The following is a 24150-nucleotide window of genomic DNA, read 5'->3' as shown; positions in this document are numbered from 1 at the left end:
TGACCAATCATGGTCCCTATTTCGCAGAAATTATCTGAAGAATCATAATTTCCCAGGTTCTTTCAAGTGTTTCAGTAATCAGATTCCTTCTTTAAAAAGCAGAACAGACATCCTGAAAAAGTCTTTTCACAAAAAAAATCTGAGTTGCTACCAAGAATTCCTAACATGAAAAGCAACATTTTTAAAGGGCTTTTTGAGTGTGTTTAAGTCAGGGTGCTTTCATAAGTTACTTTGTAAACATTTACAAGCAGAGTGGAATGCCTTCTCACCTTCTCTCCACACACTGAAGTGGTTTCCCCTGGCATATGTCACTCTATTGCTCAAAATCCCCACAGTGATTCTGTGTTTCACTCTTATTGAGTCTTGAGATCTGATCAGACCTTGGGTATGCTGGGAGGAATCTAGGATAATAGTCAGCAGTAAGGGGCCAAGGCCAGTGAAAGCAGATAGGTTGTTGGGGTTGCCCCTGAGGAGAGGCCATCAAGCATATCTGGCAGGGAGTAAGCCCATGGCCCATGATTGGCAGGTGGAGAAGTCCCAACCATGAACCTGGCGAGTTGCAGTGTTCTCTCAGTCATGAGAGAGTGGGATGGCAAGAGAGACTCAGGAACCCTGGCCTTATTGGTCAGTCAGGGACACACACAGTCTTAGGAGAGCTACAGGAAGAGATGCGATACTAAACCATGGAAAATAGGCTTACATCTTGACTGCATCTAGAAGGATTGATCCTAGGCACTGCGGGCAATTAAACCTGCTAGAGGGATCAGGGGGCCCAGATGTGAGGAAGGGTGGGGATGGGGGATACAGGGTCCAGGCCAGACAACCTTCAGTTCCATACTGAACCAATCTACCTTTGTCCTCTCCTTCCCTTCTTCCCGCCCTCCTCCCTTTCCTTTCTCATTGTTTCTTTACTTCCTTTTCTTTTCTTTTTACTCTTTCTCAGTCAACAGCATGTTCTGATTGCCTCTTGTATACTAGTTTTGACATTGAGGTAGCAAAGATTCTTATGACTAGATGCAATTAGAGGCAGAAGCTTTTATTTACACATTAATGTCTTAACTAGAAAAGTTATTTTTTAATGTTTTATTTTAATGTTTTATTCTTATTTAATGTTTTGAGAGAATGCAAATGGAGAAGGGGCTCAGAAGATCTGAAGCAGGCTCTGCACTGACAGTAGCAAGCCTGGTGTGGGACTTGAACTCACAAACTGCAAGATCATGACGTGACCTGAAGTCAGACACTCAACCGATTGAACCATCCAGGTGCCCCTAGAAAGGTTCTAAATACAGGAAAAATGAAGCAGAAAAGATGCAGAAAAGTCAACATCTTACAGTGGTTAGGAAAGCCTTTGCAGAGGAGGTGACACTAGAACAATCTTTTACCAGGAGAGGAAGGAAATGACCCACTCAGTTGTATTTCCTACTGTGTGATTTAGATATTATATAGATATCTAAATCTACTTTAGTCAGCCTCCTTACTATTCTTCATTCATAGTATCCAGACTTTGGTTAAACAGTTTACTCTGACTCATGTCACTTAAAATGGAGCAATTGGTGTTAGAACTGCAGAACATAACTCTGGTCCTAGTGGTATTGGCAGCAAACCTCCACCAGAACAACCTGAACAAGGTGGAGGCTTGCTCCCTATGGTCCCTTCTCCTCTGGTTACCTCACCTGCATGCATCTCAGTCTAGGAACCAGCTCTGCAGCTGCCCGCATCAGTTGGATTTCTAGTATACGATTTCCTCATTCCACATGAACTTGTCTAGTTCTATTCTTAGAGGTTTGGCCCAGCCCTGATTGCCTAGTCTTGTCTACCATTCATCACTAAGCCTTCCAGATGCTTCCTGGGGGAGGAAGGACAGAGGACTGAAGTCCATGTCATATCTCTGCTTCAATTTTCCTATTGTAATAGCCATTCCAAGGACATACTCAGTTTATTCCACCTCAGACTTTGATCACTATAATGTCTTTACTCCAAAGCCAGATCTTAAAGTTATTTTTCATATTGACTGTATACCTACTCCCCCTTCTAAGTGAAACTGCACCATCTAAAAACCCTTTTGAAGGAGCTGCCTGATGTAGATTCTCCTTCTCATTCCAGCCATAGCTGATAGAACCTGGAAGATACATTTTCCAATTAGGGAATAAACTTCTTGAAAATAGAGACTTTTTTTTACTCATCTTTATAACCCTAGCAGCTTCTGCTGTGGAGTAGATACTTTATAAAAATAAACTTTGAGATATTACTCTTATCCTTATTTCACTTTTGATCAGCTTGCTCTGGAAAGATAATTTCTTTACCTTTAGATGATCTCTAAATGAAAAAAAAAGAAACAAAACTTCTAAAAATACTTATAACAGGCAACCTGAAGATCCTATACAAAATGCAGTAATTATTTTAAGCATTGTATTTACTTTTACTTCTAAAACGTTTATATAGCCATGGTTTCATAATTTTTTTTAAAAAACCACGATTATATGCTTTGAATCTTGGGGGATAAAGAGAACCGTATTTATTTGTGTAGATGTAGAAATGAAAGACACAAAATTTTCATTCCCTGGATTCCTTGGAAAGAGGGGAAGGCTATTGTTGCATTCATATTTTGTCACATTGCAGATATTTTACCAGTTATATCTTTCAATCAGAAATATTATTTTCATTATTGATTCTTTTTGGTCAAGTCCATTGGCAAAATTTTAAAGTGCTAAAGTGCCAATTAATGAGATTTGACATTCATTTAGAAATAGGATCAAGGACACACCTTAGGAAAAGTTTTTAAGAACGTTGGCTTGGTTGTTGAAACTCATGCTTGAAAAGCAATGAGCAGTGAGAATTATGGGCTGTAATCTCTTAATATTTGATTTGATTAGATTTCTCATTGAAAACAATAAATTGATTTTGTAATGTAGTTCTAATTTAAAATATTAATATATGAAAATGATGTTACTTAGAAATAGAAAGGTGAGCATTGACACCATAACCTTTTCTTTATGATTAATTAAAATAAATAATCACTTTTAAGGTTCATAGTTTTGTTTTATTCAAGATAATTGATTACTTTCTATGACATATTCCTCATTTCATTAGTTTGTGAGTGTTCCATAAAGACTTTGTGCAGTTTTTTTGTTCCTCCTTTAGAAGAAAAATACAGATGATTCCTGACCTAACAATTTGACATAATTTTCTGAGTTTCTGAAAGTGTGTAAGCTATACACACTCAATAAGAATCACACTTTGGATTTTGAGTTTTGATCTTTTCCCTGGCTAGTGATATGTGGGATGATACTCTTGTGATGCTAGGCCGCAGCAGAGAACTACAGCTCCCAGTTTTCATATGATCATGAGGGCGAACAACTGTAATGCATCAACCATTCTGTACTTACACAGCCATTCTGTTTTTTCACTTTCAGTATAGCATACAGTATATTACATGAAGTATTCAGGTCTTTATTATAAAATAGACTTTGTGTTGGATGATTTTGTCCCAACTGTAGACTGATGTTCTGAGCACGTTTAAAGCAGGCTAAACTAACCTATGATGTTCAGTGGGTTGGGTATATTAAATGCATTTTTGACAGGACATTTTCTTTTTTTCTTTTTTCTTTTTTTTTTTTTTTTGAGAGAAAGAGAGAGAGATGCAGCGTGAGCAGGGGAGGGTCAGAAAGAGAGGGAGACAAAGAATCCGAAGCAGGCTCCAGGCTCTGAGCTAGCTGTCAGCACAGAGCCTGATGCAGGCCTCGAACCCACGAACCGTGAGATCATGACCTGAGCCGAAGTTGGACGCTTAACCAACTGAGCGCCCCAGGACATTTTCAACCTATAATAGGCTTATCAGAATGTAACCCCTTCATAAGTCAAGGAGACTTTGTAAAGTAAAAACATTTACTTCTAAGTTTTCAGGGTTGAAGTTCAGTTAATTTTAAAATCTTAATTTCACTTGAGGTAAAATGATATATCTTTTTTAAACCTTTCATTGAGTTATGTAAAGAACTATTGTGATTCATTGTGATAGCTCCTCTCCCTATTAATAAACCATTGATATGTAGAATTTTTAAAATAAAATAGTGATATCATTCCAGATCAGATAACATGGGAAGCGATTTTTCACATATGTGTTATAGAAGGAGGAGAGACCCAACAAGATTGACAGAAGGATTTTAGATTCTAAACATATGATACACTGAGGAAATAAAAAACCTTTATTCAATAAAAATCCATAAATTATGGATAAAATGAAATAAAAATTAAGTATACCAGTCAGCTTGCAAGAAAGAAATGGAAATTCATGGGTGCCATAAGTAAAAGTGTGCTGAGAAAACAAAGTGAATCAAAACTATGATATAAATTACATATTTTAGGTGCCTTTGTGTAGTGCAGGTGGTGATGGAGGATTAGATACCAGGAAGTATGACTCTAGTTCTCATTTGAGGATGCAAGACAGTGTTGTATAAAGTAGGAGGTTAAAGCTTAGATTCTCCTCTAAAGCCAAGATCCTCAAATTGTTACACTCTCAGTGGAAGGGTGGACTTGAAATACATTCCCCTTTAGCTCAAGAAAGCTATACGGAAGACTCCCCTAAAAATTAAGTATTCCAAACCTGTAATTTTGTTGTGTTGGTACTTAAGTCCACATTACTTATGTCTGAGGGTCCCATACATGAGCAAATAACATAAAACTTGGTCCTGGAGGTTACTAGTGAAGGCAATTAAAATCACTCTGGAAGTAAGTTCCCAAAACCTAGGCCACAGGGTAGTCTCAGAAAAGAAAAAAAACAAAAAACAAACAAACAAAACCTACCAACATTATCTAATTATCAGAAATTATAAAACACATGAGGAATTTTATAGCAGAAGAACCTGATAAAGGCTACTTCACCTACATAATCAAAGTAACATCCACAGTGATAAATCATGCTGATAGGATGTAACTTTTTCCTCTCAAAAATCTATAACTCTAATCTAATCATGAATACAATATCAGACACATTTTACTAGAAGGGCATCCTATAATATACTTGATCAGTATGCCTCAAAACTATAAAGGTCAGCAAAACTAGGAAAACCTGAGAAACTCAAAACTGAGAGGAATGTAAGGAGACATGTCAATTCACTGTAATGTGGTATTCTGGAGGGTATCCTAGAACAGAAGAAAACATTAGGTAAAACTATGGAAATATGAATAAACTATGGAACTTAGTATGTCAATATTGGTTTATTAATTGTAAGAAATGCATCATACTCATTTAAGATGTCAATCATAGGGGAAACTTGGAGTGAAGTACATGGAAACTCTCTGTATTATCTACTCAATTTCTCCACAAATCTAAAACTCTTTTAAAAGATAGCCAATTATGAAAAAAAGTGAGGAATCATTACAAAATACACACCGCGTATGCAAGAATCACAATGAACATCAAGACTAAAGTCTCAAGTTACAAAGGTAGCCAGATGACTATTAGAAAATACCAATAAATATGTTTAACATGATTTAAGTTATAACAATGAGAATCTAAACTCTAAGATAATGATAAAACATTATGGTCAAAGAAAGGCAGATGTAAAAAAGAAACAAATTGAAATTCTAGGAGTTAAAAATGTGAAATTAAAAACTCTAATAATAGATTTTATAAAATCTTAGACATAACTGAAGAGAGAATTAGTGACTTAGAAGATAGCATTATAAGTATTACCAGAATGCATCATGGAGATATAAATAGATGGTAAATTTTATGAAAGAGATAGAAGACAGAGGGAATATATCCAGTATGTATACAGTGGGAATTCCAGAAAGTAAAAGCTTGAAATACAATATTAGAAGAGATAATAGCTGATACTTTTTCACAATTGCTACAGAAATAAGTTATCCCATAGAATGCACATACTGATTTTTAGTGATAAAAAATTAAATTAAATCGAGAAATGGACACATTATAGTGAAGCTGTAGAACATAAAATATAAAGGTGAAAACTTAAATGACACCAGAAAGAACTTTCTACAAAGAAACAACTATTAGACTGACAGCTAAATTATCAGCAACAGTAGATGCTAAAAGGCAAAAAAGCAACATCTGGGAACAATTAATATCAACTTGAAATCCTTTACGCACAAAAACTATCATCAAGTATTGAGGCAAACATAAAGACATTTTCAGATAAATACTGAAAAAAAAAATTGTAGATACTTGCTGAAAACTACCAAAATGTAAATTTGAGGAAGAAGGAATTTGAATCCACCTTCAACACCTCAAAAAACATTGTTATGGCAAGTATATTGTATTATTAGTTTTTAAAGGTTTTCATATAGGAAATTTTACACATGTGCACATGAAGATATAGTAGTAATGCGGTAACTCCATGTTTCTGATCATGCAGCTTCAACTGTCTTCAATTCATAGCTAATCTTGTTTCATCTATACTTCCATCCACTCAGAAACCTAGCTTATTTTGAAGCAGTCCAAGAATCATATGCTGTCTGTAAACATTTTGATATGTACTTTTAATACGCAGGCATTGTATCTTTCCTTCATTTTTATTTTAACATCTTAATAAAAATTTTATACTTAAAAATTCCTTAATATCATCAAATGTCCAATCAGTATTCATATTAGTCCTACTATCTTATAATTGTATTTTTTTCTTAAATTGGGATATAAATAAGGCTTTTATCTGCTTAGTTGTTATACCTTTTAAGTTTCTTTTAATATATGGATTCCTTTTGCATATCTGATCTCAATATGCATGTCTAGAAGATAGTCTTTCTGTGTATTTATGTTTTTAACTGGATACTTAAATTCACTTGTTTTAATTTTGTTTTTGATTATGGAGGATTGCTTTTTAAAATGTAGTTTCATAATTAGCAAATACTTCTTAAGTTTTTTTTTTTAAGTTTGCTTATTTTGAGAGAGAGAAAGAGAGAGAGGGAGTGCCACGCATGCACAGGGGTGAGACAGAGAGAGAGGGAGAGAGATAATCTAAAGCAGGCTCCGTGTTGTCAGTGTAGAGCCCACTGCAAAAAACCATGAGATCATAACCTGAACTGAAATCAAGAGTCAGATGCTTAACAGACTGAGTCACTCATGTGCCCTATAAAGGTAAGCACTTTGTGTGACTTTTATACTTCTGTTGTTATTCTGTCAAAAAAATGTTTAGATAGGTAAATCATACTCAAAGATAAGAATAAATAATTGCAAAATAATTTTTGCAAACCTCAAGAGCCCTCATAGCCTCTATTTGGCTAACTAAATGGGATCCAAATTCTTAGATGCAGAAACTTAATATCCAGAAACAAAAGCTTTAGTGTTAGGAAGTACTTTACATAGCTACCAGGATATTTCTAAATATCCACCTAATCATACACTAGCAGTCATATAGTACCTGTGCAGCTGATCCACTTGTATTAAAACTCTTTTCAAAAGTATACAAAGGAAGAGTCTTTTGAGCTCCTGTTTTAAATATCCATTCCTTGTCCCCAAGAAAACTGAATGTGACCTCTAAGTGCACAGTAGGAAATAAAAATCCAAGTGAATACTGCAGGTCATGTCTCCTGTGTTATAAGATCACTAGATTATATTCCTTCAGTTTATGAGGGAGAATAGTTTTCTTTACTGTATCTTTTGTAGCTCCACAATAATGCAAGGTGGGGCAATTTCTTCGAAAGGCACATAATAATCTTTTTAATTTTAGCACTCTAAGAATCCTATTCCATTCTTTTTTTTTAATGTTTATTTTTTGAGAGAGGGAGAGACAGAGTGTGAGCGGGGGAGGAGCAGGGAGAGAGGAAGACACAGAATCTGAAGCAGGCTCCAGGCTCCAGCACGGAGCCTGACACAGGGCTGGAACTCCCAAACCGTGAGATCATGACCTGAACCAAAGTTGGATGCTCAAACAACTGAGCCACTCAGGTACCCCATCCTATTCCATTCTTTGCAGCTGCCTTTATTTGACTCCAAACTGGAAGTATGCAATGGGATATAGGGAGTAATGAACCTGGCCACTTATGAATGGCAGCAAATATAAGGAGGTCCTAAGAGACCAGTCACAGACACAGGAATTTTGCTCCACTCAGAAAGTCCTTTTACTTTACATGATCACTTATTGCTACAGCTCTGTCTTAATTTTTTTCTCATTTAAACATTTTTATTTGAGAATATTTTCTTACTTTTTCAGTGTATCAAAAAATCAGTGGAAGAAATAAGCAATGAGATATTTGGCCAGACTTTGAATGAATTTCCTTTTTTTTTTTTTTTTTAACAAATAGTTTATTGTCAAATTGGTTTCCATATATGCTACAGCTCTGTCTTAGGCCAAAAGTCAGTAATTGTTTTTGCTGTTGTTTTTTTGTTTTTTATGAGTTGGGACAAATTCATTATTTTGAGTCCTAGTTTCCTTCTCTGAAAAGATGGTTATAATATGTAACTATTTTACAGAGGAGGAATAACTAATTGCTCATTGTAAAGTGCTTTTCAAAAACAAAGTGGTTATTACTGTAGTTGTCATTATTATAGTCTAAAAGTGAGAGATGAAAGGTGCTGGATAATTGCAATATATGGTGAAGTTATATCCAAATAAAGAGGAATAACTTGAATTGTTGGGTAACAGAAATCCAAATACCTGTGTGTGGTAAATGAGAATTTTGTTTTGTTTTGTTTTTGTGTTTTTGTTTTTTGTTGGGGGGGGGGAATAATATAGTTAATTGTGCTTTAGTTCACTCCAAATAAGCACAAAGATTTTACATGTAAATATAGACAAAAGATTATTCTAACAGCAACTCATTTCATACTGTGTAGTGGTGGCTGTATGGAACCTTTCTTTGAAGCACTTAAATGCTCAGAATCAGAAATTATTATATCCTAGAGTATGAAATATTTCAGCTTCATGCAACATTAGCGGGCCAAGAAAAGGTGAGGTAAACACATCATTTAACAGGATATATGGTGAGGTTATCTCTCAAAACACTGAAAGAGAAACAAGAAATAGCATTATATCCCCTTTCAGGCAATTATGTGACACTGGGGAGGAGCAAGGGATCCCACAAAACAGAACTGATGGTGCATTTAATGTGTATGTCCAGCAAGGCAACCAGACCTGGGAGTGGAAGGAAGGAAGAAGGAATCTAACAGAAGCTTATTGGACACATAAGGGTGGAGGGTGGGGAATGTTGTGAAACTTGGAGGTCTGCAGAGATGACCCAGTATCCTTATGGGGGCCTCTCATCCTGGATCTGAATGGCATTTGCAGAGAACTGGGCAACAATCTAGAGCCCAGGGGTCAGAGCTGAGATCAGTATCCAGATTCCATGTCTGAAAAGGTGACCTAAGTCAAACTCTAGCTTATGAAAGTTTAAAGCTGCTTAAGTATCTGAATCTCTAAACATGGCTTTGGGAGCAGGATGAATAAGACTTTTGTGAGTGTCAATGGATTTAACTGTGAAAAATTTGGAAGAAGAAGCAGGAGGATGGAAAAATGCATAGCATCAGAGCATTCTCTCAGAAATGGTAAGCAAGAGGTAATGGGTCAGGAGCTTATAGCTAAAATACTTCCTCTGCTTCTGCTACAGCATTATTTCTGGCAAAAAATATCATAAATAGCTGCAAGGGGCACAAAACCTTCTGCAAAATGAAATATGCCAATGTTTACAACTTCCTGTAGGTTGAGCACACCTAAGGGCATGAGATTCATAAATGTGATATGTATGATGTCCATACCTGCAGGGTCAGCTTTGCAGGACACAGTCCACAAAGTCATTTGTAAATCTCCAAGTTTCATTTCTACTATAATTATAAAAAATGGCATTCACTAGTTGAGTTTTGTTAAACCAGAAATAATTCTACCTGTCTAATAGTCCAAGTCCCCTACTCTATTTGCCTAATAAACTCCTACTCATCCTTTAGATCTTCCAGCAGACCCCTCTGCATGGCCTGAATACATTAGGACTACAACCCTTTATACAGTGTCTCCATCAAAGTTAGTGTTTTCTTAGGTAACTGCTTCTCATTCCTGATAAATTATAGGTTCTATAATATCATGGGCTGTGTTTGTCCTGTTCATTTGCTCTATCTTCAGAAATGTGAATAGTGTCTGACATATACTAGGCACTGACCAACTAATTGTTGTGCAGATGAATAAAGGGATGATACTAATAACTAACCTTTAAGGGGTACTGGCTGTGTGCTAGGCCCTGTACTAACATTGAGACTTGGATTATCTCCTTTAATCCTATCGGTAATCCTAGGGTGATAGGTACTCTTACTCTCACTTTACAGATTAAAGATTGAAAGTTCAGAGACGTTAAGTTGAGAACATATTGGCAGATCCAATATTTTATTGAGTCTCTCTGACTCAACATCCCCATCTTTTCATCATTACACCATAAATTCATGAATTTAAATTAATCTGAAATTAATTATAGGTATAAAGACATAGCCATAAATTTATGTGTCTCCCAAACCCTTCTCTTTTGATTTATCTGGATTACAAATTTTATTCTTGAATTTCCATGTCTTATCTCTATGTCTAACTCTCATTTTCTAGAAATATCTTTGAACCCTAAGAGTTATTCTCTAGAAACAGAAGAATCAGTATTTACTAGGCCTATCTGTGCCTTCTGTTTGAGAACTGCCCCTCAGTTCAAGTAAGCTGCATTGTTCATTCTTTAACTCAAGAGTTCTTCCCTATACTTCATCCTGAGAAAATAGTATTTCTAATACTCAGAATCTGTGAGGATTTTAACATATTTTTAAATAAAAGAAAACATTATAAAACTAAAACCTCTTTGACTTATCTTCCCAGTTTTATTTTGCCTCCACACACAGGCAGTCATTATCATGCATTTCATGTATATCTTTCTGTTTGTCTTAGTTCTATATACACATGTATCTATAAACAATAAGTAATAATGTTTTACCTCAAAACTTTGCATAAATACATTATATAATACAGATATTCTGAAGTTTTTTTCAGTAAGCATTGTTTATTTTTTTTAAAATTTTTTTGTATGTTTTATTTGTTTCTAAGAGAGAGAGACACAACGTGGGCAGGGGAGGGTCAGAGAGAGAGGGAGACGCAGAATTTGAAGCAGGCTTCAGGCTCTGAGCTAGCTGTTAGCACAGAGCCTGACGTGGGGTTCGAACCCACAAACTGTGAGATCATGACCTGAGCCGAAGTTGGACGCTTAACAGACTGAGCCACCCAGGCGCCCCTCAGTAAGCATTTTTTAAACATGTATTCATGTAGCTATAGGGACCACTAATTACAAAAGATTACTATAAGGATACTTTTGGTTGGAAGAAGAATGACCTTGTGCCTTTAAAATGAAGGTCTATAAATAATGTAACTTTTAGGAATATATGTAGCAGTTGTGCAAAAATATGTCTTCATTATCTTGATACAGTCAAGTCTTTTTAGTGAAGAAAAACTGTCATATTGGGCATACATTTTTGAAGAGGCAATGGTACTAAATCTCAGCTCCCATAAGTTGGAATGTAGCATGGTAGTACATCTAGATAACATTCAGGTTGGTGCTCTTAAATCCTGTGTAGTACTTTTTTTGCCACACTATTTTTTGGTCTAAAAAAAGTACTCATGCCAATATTTTGGACCCAAGAGTGCAAAGGATAGGCTAGTGTTTCATAAATCCTTTGTCAAATCATACAAGATGACTTTGATGAAACACCTAAAAGGGTCTTATATTTGGTTATTTTCCCTTGAAATAGAGAACTCCAACAACAATTATTATTATTAAATATGCTCTAAATTAGGGTTTTAAACTTTAGTGTGCATTCAGAATTGCCTGAAGGGCTTGTTAAAACTCTTATTACTGAGCCCTATATCCAGAGTTTCTGGTTTAGTAGGTCTGAGGTGGAGCCTAAGAATTTACATTTCTAACAAGTTCCCCATTGACGCTGACATGCCTATCTGAGGACCACACTCTGAGAATTTCTTCTCTGTAAGAAAGTGATTTAAAAACAGACTTCAAGCTATATTAAAGTGAGGAAGTTGGAAAATCTTCTCCTGCTAGCACCCCCCTGCCAAAAGCAAATGTAAACCTGGATAAAAACACCTCACAACCATTTCAGATCTCTGGAAATCAAACCATGTAATACAACAAGCTGAGAAGAATTTATGCTTCAAAAACTGTTGAACTTCAGAAAAGAATAGTGGAAATCTCTACATTCTTGCTCTCATCTCTTCTTCCTATTTTGCTTGGTGTGGAAGTTCTGCAGGAGGGGCAGGTTATGTATGTTGCTGTGGTCAGAAGAGACTCCTTGACTTGGATGTGGTGATCATGCACAGCAGAACTGTTAGTGGAATCAAGATCTTGGCCACGTGAAAGGTCAAAGCCTAAAGTTGTGGTTACGGTTGTGGTTGGAACAAGCACACTTCTGGCTAAGGCTAAACACATGTGCAGTGGATACCAAGGAGGCTCCAAGATTTTCCTATACTCTGAGCCAATTCTGAGGCTATATCATCTATGTGCATAGAGGACACACAAAGCCCAGCAGAATATAAAAGCCAGAGAAGACTTGAAAACAGTCTGAACTTTGTGCTCTCTTACCCACACAAAGATCTATCAGCAGAGAATGGAAGCCTAATAAGCATAATTCACTAAATGTTATTTGAGCAAAATGACCATCCAATCATTGGCTGACAACTAGGCTACAATGAAACAGGGCAAACTTTAGCAAGCTAGAATTAAAAGTAAAAACAGGAATTTAAAAACCTAAACAAATACATAAGATAAAAATATCATGAGAAAAACACATTTCACAGATTTAGGCCAGGTAAGTTATTAAACCAGCAACAATAACCTTCAAATGGAAAATAACCCAATTCTAGAGTTGCTACTATATATTATCCAAAATCTCCAGTAAAAAAAAAAAAAAAAGTGAGACATGAAAAAAATGGGAAACTGACAGATACTCAAGAAGAAATATACAGTCAAAAAGTAAAATGGTGATTACCAGGGGTCCAGGGGAATGAGGAGTTATTGTTTAATGGGTACAACGTTTCAGTTTGGGAAGGTGAAATGTTCCAGAGATTGGTGATTGTGATGGTTCTAATAATAACGTGAATGCAATTCATGACACTGAACTGTGCACTTATGTATAATATAATAAATTTTGTTATATGTATTTTACCACAGCAACCAAAAGACAGTCAATAGAAACTCACTGAGTGTTCCCAGATGTTCAGTTTAGTGAAAAATAATTCAGGAGGGCTATTATAATACAGTTTACTCTTGAACAGCATGGGTTCAAAGTGGGAGGGTCCACTTTTACATAGATTCTTTTATTTATAAATATAGTACAGTAATATAAATGTATTTTTTTATGATTTTCTTATTAACATCATCTTTTCTTAAGGCACTTGAGTAGCTCAGTTAGCTTAGTGTCCAACTCTTGATTTTGGCTCAGGTCATGATCCCAGGGTCATGGGATTAGGCTGTGCTCTCCTCATGGAAGCTGTTTAAAATCCTCTCTCTCACTGTCTCTGTCCCTCTCCCCTGCTTGTGTGGTCTCTCTCTCTCTCTCGATCTAAAAATAAAAAAAAATAAAAAAAAAAAAAAACTTCTTTTCTCTAGCTTACTTTATTGTAAGAATACAATATATAATACATATAACATACAAAATATGTGTTAATTTACTATTTTATCAGTAAGACTTCTGGTCAACAGTAGGATATTGGCAGTTAAATTTTGAGTGAGTTAAAAGTTATACACAGATCATTGATTGTGTGGTGGGTCAGCACCCTAACCACTGTGTTCTTAAAGATCAACTGTATATTCAAGGAACTAAAGGGCACATGTTTAAATAATTACAGGAAAGTATGATAACAGTGGATCAACAAATAGAGATTCTCAATAATGAAATAGAAATGATCACATTCTAGATTTGAAGAGTGTAATACTGAAATGAAAGTGTCCTGAGAGAGCCCTGAAATCTAATAGCAGATTAAAGATGTATGAAGAAAAAAAAAAAAATCATTGAACCTGAAAATAGATCAATTGAAATTATCTAACCTAAAGAACAGAAAGAAAAACAAGAATGAAGAAAAATGAACAGAGCCTTAGAGCTGAGGGACAAGAACAAACATACCAATATATGTGTAATGGGAGTCCTAGAAAGAGAATAGAAAAAGGAAAAGGATAAATATTTTAAGAAACAGTGGCCAAAATCTTATCAAACTTAATGAGAACATTAATCAACACATCTAGGAAACTACAAGAACCATTGGTAAGATAAGTACAAAGAGATCTACACAACAGAAAAACTGTTGAAAGAAAAAGTCAAAGAGAAAATTAGGAAATTAGCAAGAGAAAAATAACTCATCATGTGCAAGGGACCATCAATATGACTAATGGTTAACTATTCTGCTGATACAATGGAGGTTAGAGAGCAATGGAATAACATTTTCAAAGTGCCAAATATCCCCCCAAAAACCAAAAAATCCCTTCCAATCAAGAATCCAGTGCCCACAAAAACTCTTAGGAAACACAGGTAAATAAATTCATTCCCAGATAGACAAAGACCACAGACCTTTCTTACAAGAAATACTTAACAGAAATACTAGTCCTCAGGCTGAAGAAAAACTATACTAGATAGTAACATGAAACCACAAAAAAACAAAAAAAAAAGAGAAGCAGTAGACATGGTAAATATATGGATTGATATAAAAGACTATAAATATATATATTTTTCATTTCCTTTATTAACTTTAAAAGATACAAGATTGGTTTATAACATACATAAATGGATCACATAGGATGAATAAGGTACAAACAAGAGAATATGGAATGAAGACACATTAGAGCAAAGTTAACGTTTTGAATTATACACAGGAAAGTGGAAAGAACTTCACAGTGAACTGTCATATGTCCACCACCCAGATCTATCACTGATATTTCACGATACTTGTCTTATCACATCTCTGTCTTTGTAGCCATCCATCCATGCATCAATCCATTTTTTTATATGGTATTATATTTAAGACTACAAAATGGAAACAACTTAACCAATTGTAGGGGATTAGTTAAGTAAAATGATGTGCTTCTACTCAATGGAATTATATGCACTCATTTAAATTTATCATTTTCAGGGGCGCCTGGGTGGCTAAGTCAGTTGAGTGCCCAACTCTTGGTTTTGGCTCAGGTCATGATCCCAGGGTTGTGGGATTGAGCCCCCCATCAGGCTCCACTCTTAGCAGAGATTCTCTTTGTCTCTCTCACCCACTGCCCTTCTCCTCTGCTTGCTCTCTCTCTCTCTCTAAAAAAATAAAAATGATAATTTGAGACTATGGAAAATCCTACATCTAGTGATAAAATAAAAGAGTGTGAAAGTACTCACCATGCATTGTGATTTCAATACCATAAAGCAAATCATACAAAAAGAAAGAACCATAAGTGAATATAGAAAAATAAGAGATATTTGATCTGTTAGGGTAGTGGAATCTTTGTAAATATTTTTTTTTTCCTTCTCTTTATTTTGGTTTCATTAAAGTTATTGCACTGTTTGTTCACTACATACATTTAAAAGTTTAAAGTTAGGACAATAAAACCATTAACTAGAATGTGTATCCAAAATTATTTAGTAGAGCAGGGAACAAATTAGAATGTATATGTTAACTAATTATATACTGATTACATTCTAGTGCCTGCATATAAGAAGATGAATAAAATAAGGTTCTTTCCCATTAGAAGCTTACAATATGTTAGAGGCTATGTGTCTAAAAGAGTAACTATATGATGAACAATAATTATTCTGTGTATATTATGTAGTAGTTTAAAGAGTGTTTTCTGAACCCAGACTGCCTTGTTTGCTTCCAGGCCTTATTTCGTACTACCTGTTTGATATTGGGGAAGTTACTTAAGCTTTTCTTTGCCTCTGTTCCTCATTTATAATGAGGCTGAGTATAATTTCTATCTCTCAGCTTTTGCGAGGATTAAATGAGTTCATACAAGTTAAATGCTGAGAATAGTCTCTGGCACAAGATAAGTACTAAACAAATATTGGCCGTTGTTACTATTTAATATTAATGTGTTGTTTTTAAGATTCTGCAATAAGGTTCTTATTCATAACAACTTCTATCAGTCAGGTATTTATACATAGTTTAAATCATATGATCTAAAAAAAACAGAGTAAAGTTAATATAATTATGTTTAGATGTTCAGTCTTTAAAGCCATAGATTTTACTTCAACTTGATATATTTATTATGTATAATTATATTCCTTTCTAAAAATCTTTATTGGCAAAATGGCCATTTAAAAATGTGAGGAAAAATCTACTTCTAGATAAAAAATTATTTGTTTTAGGGTACAGATTAATTTCCTGAGAGAGTCTCATACTTTAAACTATCTTAGGAGTGGTGACTAACTTTTCTAGATATAAGGCAGCCTTTCGAACTTGCTCAGAGATTATGTATAATCAGGACATGTGGTTAGATGAAAAGCAGTATTTCTTTAGTTCTAAGCCTAATGCCAATAAAAAGCTATATTAAAAAGAGAAATGCCTTTTGGGCATTCAAAATATATTGTGTGATTCCTTGGTAAAAACAGATGTAAATATTTTGAAATTAATAAAGAGAGAAACACATGAAAATTTATATGTTTATCACACAAATTGCCAAGTTAAAGAGAACATTTATTACTTATTTTAGTGTCTTTACTTACCTCTTTTCTAGGAGGAATTGAAGGTGGAAAAGTTGCCAGTTTTTAGTTCTCTCTTTGAATATTTTAGTGTCATTAAATGGGAATAATTTGGATCACATACAAGATTTTGATGAAAATGATGGAATGATGTAATGACTTTGGAGCGAGTTTTAGCCTGTTTCAGGAGAACTCATAATTGGATTGTGTTTATGGAAGATGAAGGAGGAGAAGAGATATAAAAATGGAGTAACCTCTGTATATTCACCTGACACTCCGGTCTGTATCACAGGTTTTATTTTCAGGAATGCATAAAGAATTTGTTTAGTTTCCCTATCCCATACATAAAGTCTTCTTAAAGGAGAGGTTTTTCATAAAATGGGACTCAATTTAAAAACATTATGTTCAATATACTAATCGTATGTTATTTTTATATGAATTTCATAGGGAAACTAAAGCTCATGTGGTGAGTTTTTAATAACCTGATGTGGCATGATAAGTACTGGGGAAAGGCAGATGCAGGAGATGGGTGATATGGCAAGACTGTGTGGCCAGTTTCAGAACTGCAGGTTAGGAAACCTTTTTTTGTAATTCAGAAGACTATTTCAGATTACCTACATGATTGCTGTGTTCCTCACCATCCTTTGAGATGTTTGGCAAGATGGAATGAAAGAACGCCAGATCTTAAATGTTTGTCAGTAATTTTTATAAATTATTATTTATATTTATATATTATATAATATATGAATATGTCATATAAATAAAGACTATTCTGAGTCTAGTTAATATCTATGTTTTTTCCTGGATATTTTGTATCCTGAAAATGGCTTTAGATGCCTTTATTGGAGATAATCTGAAATGTTTTGGAAACATTTCCCCTCATAAAATTTAATAATTTCAAAGTACACTTAGAATATATAAACATGATGTCTGTGGGGTGTGGTTCAGGGAAAAGCACGATTTTTCATAAACCAAATGGTTCTCCAATATTTCTTAGATTTTGTAGTATAAGAATCTCCACATAAATTATACAAAGTTGCTGATGCTGAAAAATGTTGTATATATTGTTGCAAGTTTGATTTAGTCATCTCCTCTAGGACACTATACTTTAACAATTATGAGGTACTATAAAATTTTATTCTGCACGGAGCTTACGACAGCACCTCTGTCCTAACTTGCTCTGTAGGACTGTGCTACACAATTCAATAAAGAGTTAATTCCTTTCAACCTATTTATTACTTAAGGTATACAGTCTGGAGGAGGAAAATGAGTTGTATTTGAAATGAGATGGAGAGTTAATAAGACAGAGAGATAACAGTCTGTTCTAGCTGGCAGGAATTCCCAGGGAGGTCAGGAGTAGGGTAGATTGAAGAGGCAAAAATGAATTTCAAACACATAGGCAGAAGGAAGGGTGTCTATGAAGGCTACTTATCTATGATATTTGTTAGAGCAAACAGGCAGATTTTCTTTTCCAAAAGGAGGATATATTGAAAGAAAAATTAAGCTCAAGGGGAGCCTTGAAAGTGATTTGTAAAAATCCCATAACAAGTGAATTGTCCTTTGTTTCCCATTCCATGAAGAAGCATTCTGCATCTGTCATTCGACCAGAAGGAATATTGAGTTCTTAGAGTCCTGGAGCTCCCACTGTCAGGGAAGGAGAAGATGCAGTGTGTGGATAACAGTATAGCTGGGTGAGGTGTGGACAAGGATGGAGCTGTAGAGTGTAGGAGGCATTAGGCCCATGTTAGACTGAATGAATGAAAGAAATACTGGTTAGAAGAGAGCAGAGGCAGGGAAAATTAAAGTCAGTCAAGAAAAATTCTAATTGCTTACTCATTTGAAAATGAACCGAGGCCTTGCTGCCCAGAAGCTAGCAAATAGCTCAGAAGTAATGTTTCCTGGTGGATAAAGCAGTTGACAGGGAGGAATTTCAGTCACTTGAGTGTGTTCTTGTCTCTTTCACAGGCACACCTATACTTTTCTTGAGAGGAGCTGTTCTCATCTGAGACCAAGTTTGCCCTCCCATGCCTTGCAGGATAGAGTAGCCAGAGGTGAAAGATCAAAGCTGAAAAAAGATCATCTTTGAAGGGCAAAAGTAAAACTGTTTATGTAGCCAGAGCCCTAATTTGTTGTGCCATCTGCTTACTTGACATGGTGTGCAAATGGCAGTGGTTGATGGAATTTCACCTAAGGTCTGATTGTACCCAGAGAACTTCACAGACTCCAAATGCCTGCTTTTTATCTTACACATCGAGAAGCCCATTCAAACTTTTAGGGCTCTGCCAACTTGGCAAGGAGACTTGGCAAACTTCTCATGCTGGGTTTCTTTTAGTTGGAAGGTTTTGAAGTGGGTCTGGGTCTGATGAGTGAGGTTGTGATAAATGCTGTGTGGAGTCCTTGTGAGGTCTTTTTATTTGTTGACTGTAAGCTTTTCATAATTTGACATAAATGAGAAACATCATCCCTTTGCAAGGATATTCTCTTTTTTCTGTTTCTTTAAAGTTATCCTAGGGACTTTTTAGTTACTATATGAAATCATAAATTCTCTGAGCAAATGCCTGTTTTGACAAAGTACTTTAGGATTCATGGCAAAAGTTTAAACAGGTCCTAATTGATAGGATTTTAAATACTGTATATAGTAATTAGTTTTGTTAATAGAAACACACACACACACACATACACACACACACAACCTAAAACACACTTTGCATTTTTTCTTCTTTAATCTCTTCCAATTTTTTTCTCTGAGACTCACAATTAATGAATTGAACACATTAGGTTAAGGAAATATACTTGTGTTAAAGTACTTAAGGTTCTGACACACTGATTAAAAGTTTTAAAGTTTACAGTAAATTTACAAGTTGCCAGTGGGGCTTATTTTAGTAGCTTCTTTAAATGAAATCGCCAAGAAGAATAAAGAAATTGCAGATAATTGCTACAGAGGTAAGAATACATTAAAATAAAACTACAAAACTCCCCAACTTTCTAAATACTAGATACTTGTGTGTATTTGGATTGGTATGTCTAGATTGTTCCTAATTGAATGCGATGATATTAAAAAAGAGTTTTCATGACTCTCTCATATAGAATGGTTATTTATTTTGTGTCTCAAATTCTGTATTTCTTAATGTTCCTCTACAAGCCACCATTATACTTCTCTAGTTCTTATAGGATAAAGAGATGCTTTTAAATTTTTTCTTCCTCTTTTACTTAATGAAATACTCCTGATAATACTATGCTATTTTTTATTTTAACTTAAGAACATTCTTGTCCATGGCTGTCTCATCTAACCTTTAATATTATGGCCTTTATTCTTTCCAAAATGCTAGAAGGGATATCTTCCTTACTGTCCTTGTTGTAAAGTGACTTCCTGCTTTTTCATCACTTACTGAATCAAAACTGGAGTAAGTTTTTTACCTCATTATATTGTGAGATACTTAGAACTAGGGGCAGAGGAGAAGGCTTGAATCTCTCTATGGGCTAGAATATGACAGACATCTAATAGTCCACTGAAATATGAGTACCCCATAATAATAGAGAATTATTGCCAAGAAGCAGCTCTGCAGCCAGACATTTTCAAGTCTCCATTGCATCCAAGTGAGCCTTATGTCTAGTTTTCATAAGTGGAATGTGAAAAAATTATATGTGTCATTTCCAGGCAATGGCTGTTAGGAAGCAGGTGTGACTTCTTTCAGTTGTCTTTCCCTGTCTGCTGGCTGGATGTAGAAGCCCCTGAGAACACAGGGAATGTCAGAGCCACAAGATCAAAGGGATGTGGGTCTGTGCATCACCACATAGAAGAAGGCCATCCACCAGCAAGAAGTAATTACCTTGGACTGCTGCATGAGCAGAAGATAAACTTCTCTTGTGTAAAACCACCAAAGTTTTATGGCAGCTAATGTTATCTTCACTAATACAGGTGACAAAATCTGAAATCTTGCTGGGGTCCCCTAATCCTGTTGTCTCCAGTAATACTGGAAGAAGGCTGCTTTAGTGTGTTGAATGATACCAAGATCGTATGAATTGGAACTGTCTACTCTACTAAAAGATCTAGGTTTTAGAATGGATGCCTTCAATACTTCCACAAAACCTAGAAGAGCTATGGTTGGGACTTCCATGGTACATTTTGCACTGCTTGAGAAATAGTGTCTGTCTAGCAAATATATTTGCTAAATAAAGCATCCAGGCAAGAAGGGGAAAGGATATTCACAATTCATCTAAGAATATTCTAGACGAAGAGCAACAATTAGATAAGTGGTAGAATAGGCTCTCATTGAATTAGAAATAATGAAAAAACTGGAGGACAATTTCATCAAAAAGAAGACGTGCTCTCCTGAAATGAGCAGAAGATGCAGGAGATCTTTAAGAAGAGCATCAAAGTATTTTGGAACTAAAAAGAAAACAAAATCAAAATTCTCCCAAAGTTGGGATGCCTGGGTGGCTGACTCTTGATTTCGACTCAGGTCATGATCTCAAGGTTTGTGGGATCCAGCCTCATGTCAGGCTCTGGACTGCAGCACAGAATCTGCTTGGGATTCTCTCTCCCTCTCTCTCTTTCTCTCCCCCCTTGTACTCTCTTTCTCTCAAAATAAATTAATAAACATTTTTAAAAATTCTACCAAATTCAACAGATGATCTGAAAAAGAAAATAATCTTGTTGCTTATCATGTAGAATTAATTTTAAAGATCAAAGGAAATAGTCTACAATATAGTATAAAAATAGAACCCATTTAATTATAGAACTAATTTTGAAAAACTGAAATTTACATTTCAATCATTACATTAGAAATCAAAGTGCAACTTTTTTAAAAATATTTTTATTTATTTCTAGGAGAGAGAGAGAGACAGCGTGAGCAGGGGAGGGTCAGAGAGAGAGGGAGATACAGACTCTGAAACAGGCTCCAGGCTCTGAGCTGGCAGTCAGCACAGAGCCCGACGTGGGGCTCGAACCCACGAACCGCGAGATCACGACCCAAGCGAAAGTCGGATGCTTAACCGACTAAGCCACCCAGGCGCCCCAAAGTGCAGCTTTTATAAACCTTTTACACATCTGAGTATTCTGTTTTGCTTCAGAAATATTCATCACTTCAGAGTTCTTAAAATATTCTATTTTCTATTTTTTGACATTTAGTATTTTTAATTATAATTTTATTTATTTTTATATAGTGTGAGATAGGAGTTTAGTTTTATTTTTTCCACACAGATGCCAACTATCAGCACTGTTTAATGAGTAAAGGATCCCTTCTCCATTGATTTGAAATGCATTGATGTATTGCATCCTCTGGTTACATATTCTGGACTCTGTTCTTTTTTTACTAATATTTTGTATATTCAAGTAGCTATATCATACTGTATTGATTATGACATCTTTATAGATATTATAATATCTGAAGAGGAAAGTACTCTTTCAGTATTCCTTCTTTGCAAAACAAAATTGAGCTCCTACTATTCTTTTTAAAATACCACTCTAGTCAGTAAATAATGCAAATAGCCATGTAAATAACTCACCTAATTTGTTGGTAACATTGGAAGACTAAGACAGTACGGTCTATTTCTGAAAGTAAATAAAAACCAAAATTCTTATGAATTTTAAAATTATTTGCCAGTTTACAACAGTCCCCACAAAACATTGATATTGTAACTGTTTTTCAATTCTATTCTTATATTTTTTATGATTTTAAAGTTTCCATAATGGAGATATTGTGTCTTTATGGTGAATTTACTCTTACAGATTTTGTAGATTATATTGCTTTGGTGAATAGAATTATTTTTTTTTCATGTCCTCTAGTAATTGGTTGTTATTCTAGTGAATTGCTATTGATTGTTTTGTATGTTTATTTGAATCCAGCTACCATATTGAATTCTCTTATTACTCTACTTGTTTCTTAAATTTGGAATAAAGACATTTTGCCTTTTTTCTTCCCAATATTTTTATCAGTCACCTAATTTGGGAATCTTATTTCATTAGCTGGAACTTCAAGGGCGATGTTGAAACAATATTTGCAAAACAGGAGTCCTATTTCTTTATTTAAATGGAAATGGCTTCATTATTTCACTGTATTTGGTGTTACTGTTGAATTTTGATAGTTGTTAAGTTGAATCTTGTTATCCCTACATTAAACAGTTTTATTTAAGGTGACTAATGAATATTCTCAAGTGACTTTTAGGTTCATCTTGATATAATTATATTGTTTTTCTCCTCTAATTTTTAGAGGAGGTTTTGGTCAAGAAGAAAGTCAAGAAAATAGTGGCCATTCATATAAAAATACAAAGCCTGGCTCTTGCCCTTGTGAAACATTCAGCAAGTGGGGGAGATAAGACTAATATCCTTATAACAGCACTTCACAGGCACTTACCAAAGTCTTCTTTCCTTAAAAATTTATCTTTTTCGGAGGGAGTCAATGAATAGAAACAGTGGATGAAGCTGTTAATAATAGCTAACATTTATGCCAGATTGCCATATACCTGGTGCTATATTAAGTACTTCGTGTATATATTTAAATGAGTTTCTCTGTATATCCTTATACCTATGGGTCTGCCTCCCATGGAAGAGTGGCCATTTTGACAGTGATGACTGCATATTACTTTTCTCTGTATTTTTAATGCCTAGCAACATGCCTGGCACATAGTAAGCACTTCACAAATGCTTGTTGGATGTAATGCTTATTGGGTATAGGGATATAATCTAACTGGTGGTAAGAATAATCAGCCTGTTCACATTACCCTTAGTAATAATTCTTTCTATGTTTGCTTTTTGTTTTCCTCTGCTAATTCATTCTTGTGGTCAGTATGGCTCTGGTTGTCATTTTCCTATCCATAGTTCTTTCCAGTTCTTATATTCTGTCAGCTTGTTATTCCATGGGAAATCTTTAAATCAAGGTTCTCTTTGTTTACACTGAAATGGCTTATACCTTTTGACACATCCCTTTTCACTAGTGCAGGGCAATGCTGTCAGATGGATTGTGTGGATAGGAGGCAGCACATCCTGCCAATGTAGGTGGGCCGGGATTTTCAGTTTGTGTTTGACGCATCTGCAGGAGCTTAATGAAGCCCTTTACAGGCCACTGTGATGAGAGGGCATGGAAGCCTCTGGCCCCTCTGCTCTAGTTTCAAACACAACAACTCTGCTGCTGTCTTTTTTACATAGTCATCTGTTGGGTGAAATGCTCTTGTGTATGACATATTTGAAAACCACAGAGTAGAAAAGCACAGAAAAATCCACAGTTCAGGCTCCTACTATTCTTTTTAAAATACCACTGTAGTTGGTAAATAATGTAAATAGCTATCCAAATAACTCACCTAATGTGTCCTCAATACTGGAAGACTTAGGCAATATGGTCTATTTCTGAAAATAAAACAAACAAAAACCACAAAATACTTTCACCCTCAAAAAACACCAAACAAACTAAAACCAAAGCCAAAATCAGATGTAAGGATGAAGAGACTTCTTATAGATTACTCAGTCATAGCAGTAAATCCAGAGGGAAATTCTTTTTTTTTTTTTTTTT

At 35.1% G+C, this 24150-nt stretch overlaps 1 protein-coding gene and 1 non-coding gene across 2 annotated transcripts in view; one reads left to right on the top strand and one right to left on the bottom strand.

The window, feature by feature from the left end:
• Positions 1 to 8856, top strand: part of MACROD2 (mono-ADP ribosylhydrolase 2) — a gene marked incomplete at its 3' end in the record, with an annotated part of 479088 nt that extends 470232 nt beyond the window's left edge. The window contains exon 5 of the mRNA XM_039219099.1: positions 8789 to 8856. Coding sequence (XP_039075030.1) covers positions 8789 to 8856 — 68 coding nt within the window. The remainder of the gene's footprint in view (positions 1 to 8788) is intronic.
• Positions 8857 to 21571: 12715 nt separating this feature from the next.
• Positions 21572 to 21656, bottom strand: TRNAE-UUC. The gene has a single exon. It is a non-coding gene; the product is annotated as a tRNA-Glu (tRNA).
• Between the last annotated feature and the right edge of the window lie 2494 nt (positions 21657 to 24150).

This window comes from Hyaena hyaena, unplaced genomic scaffold (assembly GCF_003009895.1).
Source record: "Hyaena hyaena isolate Hyena2069 unplaced genomic scaffold, ASM300989v1 scaffold_789, whole genome shotgun sequence".
Lineage (NCBI taxonomy): Eukaryota > Metazoa > Chordata > Mammalia > Carnivora > Hyaenidae > Hyaena > Hyaena hyaena.
This window is presented reverse-complemented; position numbering and strand designations above follow the sequence as displayed.